The 9,799-nt window shown below is 41.5% G+C and overlaps 1 protein-coding gene across 2 annotated transcripts in view; it reads right to left on the bottom strand.

Moving 5' to 3' along the window:
• Positions 1-425: 425 nt before the first annotated feature.
• BMPER (BMP binding endothelial regulator) overlaps positions 426-9,799 on the bottom strand; it is a 287,717-nt gene continuing 278,343 nt past the window's right edge. Inside the window, exon 15 of one of the 2 annotated variants that reach the window (XM_040353187.1) lies at positions 426-918. In XM_040353187.1, coding sequence (XP_040209121.1) covers positions 740-918 — 179 coding nt within the window. In that variant the 3' untranslated portion in view covers positions 426-739. Of the gene's footprint in view, positions 922-9,799 lie in introns of both variants that reach the window. The other variant, XM_040353185.1, reaches the window with a different exon arrangement.

The raw sequence follows: 9,799 nt of genomic DNA, 5'->3' as shown, positions 1-9,799 counted from the left end.
TCTGGAACCGCTCTGGAGCTGAGGTTTCTGGAGTTGCCTGGAGCTGGAAATTTTGGGGTTTGTTAGGGTCTGATGCCAGCCTGGAGCAGGTCAACTTTTAGAGCTACCGCAAAGTAGAATCTGTCAAATCTGGAGCACTACCCATTCTAGTTCAAATTACTGCCCTATGTACTGAAAATACTATAAATCTTTAAAATAAGTACCTGTCAGCAGTGAGCTATATTGAACAAAAATTCCTCTCATAATATATGATCAAGTTCTGCATAATTTGTCCATTTTCAGAGATGTATGCTTCAAGTTCAACAGGAAATTCAGTTTGAATGTTAAAATATTCTGAAATGTTCTTTTGCTACAAAAATTCTTTGTAAAAACATAGAGCTCAAGCTATGGTAATGCTAACCGGTACATTTTCCGATGCCACCATATTAAATTAGAAACATCTGTTTTATTTATACAATTATTCAAATAGTTTAAAGAATAAAATCCTAAAAAATAATACATAAACCTTATAGCAAAAAATATACATATAATCATTTGTCTTTGCGTATATAAGTGATGTATAATTTTGTATTTATATTTATATCATATTTATATTAGTTGCTTGCGTCCATGTGTGTCAATGTGTCAGCACATATTCATTTTTACGAGTTCTGAGTTCAACAGTAGAGTCCTTCATTGGCTGAGAGCTTTTAAAAATAAAAAACTACCAGCTTTAAAAGTCCTTGATGAAAGATTTATGTCACCGCTGTGGACAGAGTGCTGGCTTGATGCATTTTCCTTTGTAAAGTACTAAATTAGCAGGGCAGTGACATCCAGCCACACACGGCCTGATGCATGGACCAATTTCATTCCAGTTGTCACATGTCTTCAGGCATCCTGGACCACAGGTGTCATATACAGCTCCATGTTTACACTGTGCTGCTGAAAAAAGAAAAGCAAAGAAAATTACCTTATTAGGTCTTAATATCACTTTACATATTGCTGCTTTATGACTGGAAAGAGCATCCTTTATATACTGTATTTATTGGCATATAACGCTCCCTTTTTTTGAAAATAGAGGGTAAACTGTGCCTGCGTGTTATACGCAGGGAGCTGTAGTACGTTTTTTTTCCTGAAACTTCCCTCTTAAAGCGGGGGTTCACCCAAAAAAAATGTCTAACATTACATTAAGCTCCATTCCGACATTGACTGTACGCTGACCTTTTTGCCGTACATACCGTTATATCTTTATTTTTCCCCCTGGCTTCCGGGTAGTGAATCCCGCGGGAGTGGGCGTTCCTATGCACAGGCTAATTGATTGACGTATGACATGAGCTTCCCCCCGGCGCATACGGCTGAAAGAAGCCGGACTGCGAGTCGGCTCTATACAGCGCCTGCGCACCGAGGTTCGGCTTCTTTCGGCAACTCGTGACGCGGCCGTATGCGCCGGGGGGAAGCTTATGTCATACATCAATCAATTAGCCTGTGCATAGGAACGCCCACTCCCGTGGGATTCACTACCCGGAAGCCGGGGGGGAAATAAACATATAACGGTATGTACGGCAAAAAAAAAAAAGATCAGCGTACAGTCAATGTCGGAATGGAGCTTAATGTAATGTTAGAATTTTTTTTGGGTGAACCCCCGCTTTAAAGTTAGGGTGCGTGTTATACGCCTGTGCGCGTTATACGCCGATAAATACGGTAGCTGTCCAAGCACCTGCTTTAGTCCTCAGCAATAATGGAAGTTCAGTAAACATAGAACAACATGTACTAATCTAGTAATTGATGCAATTGGACAAAATAAAAACATGTTACAGAATGCTCCGAAAGCAACGTTAGACATTAGGGTCAATTACTGATTTTAAATGATGCAGAATAATGTTTAGTGGGATTACCTTCCTGAAACAAAATTTGAGAAGTAGAATGTAAGATATGTAAGCTAAGCAAAGTACCTGTTGATATACGTTTAGGCATCTGGGGGCAGGTAAATATAATTCATTGACATACTATTTGTTTAACTGCCCTTTAAAGTAGACCCTGTACTACAAAGCAAGGTCTTCTTAAAGGAGATGCATGGGGTACATAAAAAAACAAACCTTCATACTCACCTCTATGCTGTAGCATCAGTGTGAGGCTGCAGCTGTCTCATGTCAGTTCTAAAACAGATAACTGAGCGATCACATGACCATGACAGTTCTCTGTCTGCTCAGAGCAGAGAGAAGTGACTGTCAGTCACCTCTCTCCACTATGCCCCTCCGGTGCTCACTGGAGCACCAGGCAGGAGAAGGAGAAGGTACAGCTGGCTTTGGCTCTCAGCCAAGTGCTGTTAAGCAGGAAGGTGGGTGGACCCCGACAATATGGTTGGGATCCTTCCAAAGCCTGGGGCGGCTGTATGATGTCAGCTGATTGTCGGCAATAGGGTCACAGGAGAGCAAAATTAAGTGAACTCCTATGACCCAGAAAAGAAGCATGGCCAAAAAGCCTTGGCCATGTTTCTCTTTTAAAACGTAAGTGCAGCCAAAATAAAAACAGAAAAATAAGCGCAGGGGACAGGATTTTCAGTCAGTAGGATGTGTCCCTTGTGCTGGTGCCTCTTCTTTTAGTTGAAATCCTCCTTTGTCCATGCCTCCCCACCACCGTAATCTTACAGAGTGGCAAAGGTTAATACAGCAAGAGGGCTGCCCAGCTGCTCCATACTAGCTATACTACAGCTTCTATGAAACAGGATCTATGAATGGAGGACAGATAGATGATTGATAGACCAACCCCCTCAATGCACAGAATGTGTTTCATTCATAGAAGCTGTTGTACAGCTTCTATGGATGGAGCAGCTGAGCGGAAAGGGCATGCATAGTTGGGCTCTCTTGATGACAGCCTGTGTAGCACATTAGTTCTATTAACCCCTGCCAAACCAGATTATTATGGTGGCTAAGGTGGGGGGGGGGGGGGACATGGACAGAGGACTATTTCAACTAAAAGAAGAGGCACCAGCACAAGGGGCACCACCTACTGACTGTAAGTTATGTCCTTTGTGCTGATTTTTCTGTTTTTGTTTTGGCTGCACTTAGGCTTTCATACACTGGCAACCCCAAAGCAATTTGCTGCATTATATGAAAAAGAGGACCTGCTGGAAAAAAAATATGCTTACCTTACCCCCAGCTTCTGCACAGTGGAGGTCAGTGGAGTGAAGTGATGTCAGTGGAGTGAAGTGATGTCACAATCCAACTAGCGAGGTCAGTATTGCAAATCTCACAAGAAGAGGATCCAACATTTTTCCCTTGCAGTTGTTCACTTCATTGTGGCAATTTTTTATGGGGGAGGGGGGTCCTGGTGTATTAAAGGGGTTGTAAAGGTAAAACATTTTTTTTCCTAAATAGCTTCCTTTACCTTAGTGCAGTCCTCCTTCACTTACCTCATTCTTCAATTTTTCTTTTAAATGTCCTTATTTCTTCTGAGAACTCCTCACTTCCTGTTCTTCTCTCTGTAACTCCACATAGTAATGCAAGGCTTTCTCCCTGGTGTGTCGTGCTCGCCCCTCCCTTGGAAAACAGGAGAGTCAGGACGCTCTCTACGTTGCAGATAGAGAAAGGAGCTGTGTGTTAGTGGGCGTCCTGACTCTCCTGTTGTCCAAGGGAGGGGGAAGGCACGACACTCACCACCAGGGAGAAAGCCTCACATTAGTGTGGAGTTACAGACAGAAGAACAGGAAGTGAGGATTTCTCAGAAGAAATAAGGACATTTGAAGAATGAGGTAAGTGAAGGAGGACTGCACTAAGGTAAAGGAAGCTATTTATTTAAAACGTTTTTTACCTTAACAACCCCTTTAAGTGGACCTTGCTTTTAAGTGCAAGGTCCACTTTAACAATTATATTGAAAAGGACAAACTCTTAAAACTGACAAAAAGTGTAAAATCTACAATAACACTTTAGATAGCGCAAATAAAAAAAAAAAGGAAAACTAACGATTGAAAAATAACGTCTTGCTAAGATGATATGTGTATCAAAATGCATCTGTGTTGGCATGATTTCTAAATTCTTAAATGTAGGAGCCACTGGGGCATCATGATGCATAAGATTGTTATTTGGGCAGCCTGCCAAAGAGCACAGGAGACCAAGAGGGAAATGCAGAAAAGTTAAAGTAGCTGCAAAAGGTTAAAATACAAATTTGCCAAAGCAAATGAAACATTTGGAAGTGTGATTTACGTAGGGCAGAAGTTGAAATGATGTAAACGCAGTACTGTGTATATTATTTGTACAATGTCAACAATTCGTAAATTATACAAAAACAAAAGTCATCTGCACTGAGATAAATGCTTTCTGTCATGGCTACATAATGCAATCAGATATTAAATAGCACTGCTCTTTATTCCGTTTGAAAAATAAATGTTATTTATCTCTCCAAACCGCAGACACTATTATCACAGCACCCCCTAATCTATCAATATTCAACAAAGAACCTGACATTTGGAGTATCTGCTGATATTAGGAATATACTGATGTGACTGAAATAAACAACATGCTAAGTGGGCTCCTTAGGACTTATAAAAAGGCTTCAGGATCATTGTTCCATGTGCCAACTAAGTGCAGCTCATGGCTATTGCTGGGCACCTGTACATTACAGTTAGGGCTGTCACATAAAGTATAGTTACATATTTAGTCAAATTTAAAAAAATACAAAAAGTCAATCTAGTTCAATCAATAGAAAAATGAAATATAATAAGTAAATAGAAACAAAGAGAAAACCTCCATATACAGAATCCTATACCCAGAGATGAGCCAGGGGAAGGCATAAAACCTATAAAGCATGGTCAAATTTGCTCCAGCAAGGGAAAAATGTATTTATTTCCAAATCCCCAAAATGTCAATCAGATATTTCCTGGATCCTAGCCATTATTTTATGTCATTAATAGAAAAGAGATCATAAATCCAGTTTCCCTAAAAAAGGTAGTGACTTTAATTACAACTCTTAACTTTTATGAACATTTTATCTATTGCATTGACAGGTATTAATAACAATACAGTATATCTGCAGTAACATTTGGTCTATTGGCCTGTTGGAGTTTAGAGCCCATCATGCTAAATGAGCAATGAAGAGAATGGGTGGGAGTGGGCAACCTTCGAAACTACTGCGGCTGTAGTACATAACTATGATTGACACAAAACAAACCCAAATATCCATTAAATGTGCATAATTCATTAAACAATGATTGTGACTGTTAAAAATGATCCGTGAGTGTGAATATATAATTTTTTTTACAATATAAGCTGAAAGTGGCCTATTCAGCAGCTATCTTTTTTGCTAATTAAAGTAATTATGCCATGAGCCAAATTACCTGTGTGATTAGCCTGTCATAGAAGCAGCCATTCTCTGACTCAAGTTCCACATTCTAGCTTCACGGTCGTGACTCAGTGAATAGACCTAGCCTTATTTCCTTCTCTGACTGCTAAAATAATTGTCTGTAAAATATTTTTATATTATTTCCCATATTCTGCACAATTGAAATCAGAATGAGTGGGAGGTTATGCACTATAAGGCCTCGTACACACGACCGAGGAACTCGTCGGAAAAGACTCATCGTTTTCCTCGACGAGTTCCTTGTTAGGCTTGTTGAGGAACTCGACAAGCTTGCTTTGCATACACATGGTCAAGACAAAATCTCCTCGTTCTCAAACGCGGTGACATACAACACATACAATGGCAGGGGAAGTTCGATTCCACTGGCACAACCCTTGGGGCTGCTTTTGCTAATCTCATGTTACTGCGTGTTAAGTAAAAGTTTGTTAAGAGACGATTTGCACTTTTCAGTCTGTTACAGCGTGAAAAATGTGTTATCTCCATTACAAACGCTACATTTACCGAAGGTACGCTCCCGTCTCATACTTTATTCTGAGCATGCGTGGGTTTCTTAGCATACACACGCTCGCTTTTCTCGACGAAAACCAGCCCGATGAGGAACACGACGAGGGAATTGAGACTCCCGTCGAGGAAAAATAGAACTTGTTCTCTTTTTTCCTCGTCAAGTTCCTCGACAGTTTCCTCGATGAAAAACGTACACACGACCGGTTTCCTCGGCAAAAAAGCTCTGCCACCAAGTTTCTTGATGGATTCTGTCGAGTTTCTCGGTCGTGTGTATGAGGCCTAAGGCTACCAGGGCTGTACTGTATTGTACAATGCTGACAATTGAATGTGCATTTTTAAGCTGTAGAGTTTTTCTGTGTTCCTTGAGACACAGAAAGCTGTCTACACTAAAATTTACTTGGGGTACATAAGAGAACCATGTGGGAGAAAGGTCATGAAGCATGCTGAAGAACGGGCTTGCCATGATGTAGTCATGTTTTGAAGAAGTAATTAAAGGGGTTGAAAAGATTTGTTTTTTATTTTCTAAATAGGTTCCTTTAAGCTAGTGCATTGTTGGTTCACTAACCTTTTCCTTTGATTTCCCTTCTAAATGTCTTTTTTTCTTTGTTTTCTTTGTCTGAATTTCTCACTTCCTGTTCCTCCTCAGTAAGCTGTTCTGGCTGACTAACCCCCAGGCAGATGATGGGGGCAAGCTTACTGAGGTGAAACAGGAAGTGAGAAATTCAGACAAAGAAAAATCGAAGGGAAATCGAAGGAAAAGGTAAGTGAAACAACAATGCACTAGCTTAAAGGAACCTATTTGGAAAATAAAAAATGAACCTATACAACCCCTTTAAATAGCAACTACATTTTAAACATGGCCTACCTGCCCATGGTTCTGGCCACTGTTGTTGACCAGCCACAGGCAATTACATTTTCAGCAACCAGAAAAGGGTCTACAGATTGATTGTATGAAAGTTGGACAGGAGCGCAACTGGCAACTGTACAGAGACCCACCATGGTAAAATCAAGGTGCTTGGTAATATACATTTCTGCTTCTTTACACATAATACCTAACAATATTGTAACTCACTACTAACAGTAGCGCAAACATTGTTAACATTTTGAACCAGCGGGATCAGGAGATGCAGAGATTTTAAAGATTTTTTCCTATGATGCTAAAAATGAAGAAAACTGATTATAGTATTTTCCAAAGACGTATCTGGAAGGCAGCCCAGACAGCTTGGGACCAAGAAGTTCTAGGATATGTTTTGTTAAAGCATGTGTAAACCCCAAATCTGTTTTTCAGTAGGTTAGGTATTATACTTTATTTTTTTCTTACTGAATAACATTTTCTTTAAAAAGAAAATAAAACAAATATTTTTTTATGACTTATTATTTGAAGATCTTACAAGTAATAGCATGTTCACTCTCAGTTACCCTTTCAAGTTGGTCATTGGGCTACCATCAGGTCTTATGGTAGGTAGCCCCATGGCCAACTGAAAGAGCGAACATGGCTGGCTGACAATGCTGCTGGTGATTTTTGAGGCAGTGGCTTAGTGCTGTCAGCCAACAACAGGAAGTGCTGTTACTGGCAGGACCTCCAGACACTAAACTTTCCAACAGATTGACAAAAAATATTTGCTTAAAGGCTTTTTAGGCTGGGCTTCTCCTCTGGGTCACAGGATTGCAATTCGTTTTGCACTTCAGGAGACCTGTTTTCATCAGTCAAGGCAGCACGTTATCCCGACTTCCCAAGTCTGGATCCGCCATCTGCCTTGATTGATGGCAGTCTCAGTGAGGCACTGAGACGCTGAGACGGCCACTCCCCATCCCTCCACAGCTTAGAGCTCCAGGGAGCCTAAAGAAGCAGAGATGAGAGATGCTGACTGACAAGCAGCAGCTCTCCACCCAGGGATCTGTGAAAATCGAGTCATCAGCGAAGTTCGGTGGCTCGGTTATCAGTGCAGAGACAGCGGAGGGACAGATGCAGCATCGGTCTGAAGCTGCATCCACCTAGGTAAGTATGAATAAAAAAAACATAATTCTCGTTTAAAAAAAACTGTATACAGTGAGGCATGATGCCAAACATAATGAAAAATAGATTTTGGGTTTACTTACACTTGTTTTCAAAATTTGCAATGTAATATTTATTTGATCAATCAGTTGCATTTTGCTATTTTCTCACAGCCACCAATCAGATTTAAATATCATTGGTTATTTAAAAAAAAAAAAAAAATATGTGTTTCTCCATCCACATGTGTTATTGTAACCTGACAGCAGAGACTCCTTCTCTGTCTCCCATTGATGAGAAGCTGATCATTAGATTGACTTCTCCTGAACAGTAACAGCATTAAACCAGCCGATAATCGATCCATCTAAGGGCATCTTTAGAGGTGTGGCACTTACTTCAGGATTTACACCTCCCAGAAGGTGATCTCTGACAACAGTGGATTTCAGAGGTCTAAGCCTAAAGCAGAGCTCCACCCAATAGGAGAAGCTCTGCTTGTCTGCCTCCTCCCGCTCTCGCTGCCACATTTGGCACCTTTTGGGGGGGGAAGGAGGAGTGGGTACCTAATTTTTACAGATTTGGCCCCCCTTTCCCCCTGCAGTCTTCTGGGACACTTCACAGCTCCCAGAACACTGTGACCCATTCATAAAGCGCAGTGTGCAGTAGAAAACTGGCTGTGAATCCACAAGGCTTCACTGATGGTTTCCCTTAGTTAAGATGGTGGCGCCAGCACCCAATAGCCGATTAAATGATCGGTTCGGGGGAGGACACTGCTGGATACCTGGACAGGCAAGTGCCCTAATATTAACAGTCAGCAGCTACAGTATTTGTAGCTGGTAAATAAAAAAAAAATCTGAAGCCGCCTGGAGCTCCTATTTAATGCACACTAAGGCCCCGTACAAACGAGGGGATATCCGCTGGAAACGGTCCGCCGGACCATTTCCAGCGGACATTCCTCCTCCAGATTTTGATCCGATGGCTTGTACACACCATCGGATCAAAATCCGCGGGGAAAACATCATCGGCGACGTGCGCGACGCTGGAGGGTAACTACTTTCACGCATGCGTGGAATCATTACGACGCATGCGAGGGATGGGAGCGGACGGATTGATCCGGTGAGTCTGTACAGACTACCGGATCAATCCGCTGAAAACGATTCAAGCGGATAGATTTCTTAGCATGCTAAGAAATTTCTATCCGCTTGAAATCGATCGGCCGGACGAATCTCGGCGGAAAAATATCAGCTAGGCCGTTCAGACGACTGGATTTGTCCGCTGGAACTGATCCGCGGATCAATCCCAGCGGATAGATCCGGTCGTCTGTACGAGGCCTTAGTGGACTTTCTGGCTTACACAGAGCTTCAGCTTTCGCCGAACAGCATTAGTAGCTTGCTACATGCTATCATTTGTTGTCTGGAATTGTTCTTCAAAAGTCTGAATAGCCCAGGAGTCATCAAAATACCCACAGTCTAAAAACTTCCACAAGAAAAACAGCTAATGCCACGTACACACGATCTGGCTTTTGCCCGGCCAAATGCATATCGGAATTCTGACGGTATTCCATCGGAGTAAAATAAAACATGTTCTATACTTAAACTCCGATGGAATTCATCGGAATTTCGATGGAATTTCTCAGATGGGGCATACACACGGTCAAAATTTCTTATGGAAAAATTATGTCTGACTTTTTCCATCGAAAATTCCGATTGTGTGTACGCGGCATAACACTGATGAAAAACATATGAAATCGTGCAAATAAAACTGGGCTTTGAACATAGTGCTCTTTTAAAGTTAATGTCTATAGATGATGCTTGAAATAAAAGAGTGTTGTGCTTTCTTTATATGTTCCCAAAGCCATGTTTTACTGACGCGACGACTCAGGCAACCCAGTGCCGGAGGTAAATGGTAAGCGTGCGCAATAAACGAGGGACTCAGGAACTAACAGGATTTACAGCCCAAAGTGTACCAAAC

This window comes from Rana temporaria, chromosome 5 (assembly GCF_905171775.1).
Source record: "Rana temporaria chromosome 5, aRanTem1.1, whole genome shotgun sequence".
Taxonomy (NCBI): Eukaryota; Metazoa; Chordata; class Amphibia; order Anura; family Ranidae; genus Rana; species Rana temporaria.
The sequence above is the reverse complement of the archived record's forward strand: the minus strand, read 5'-3'. Positions and strand labels throughout refer to the sequence as shown.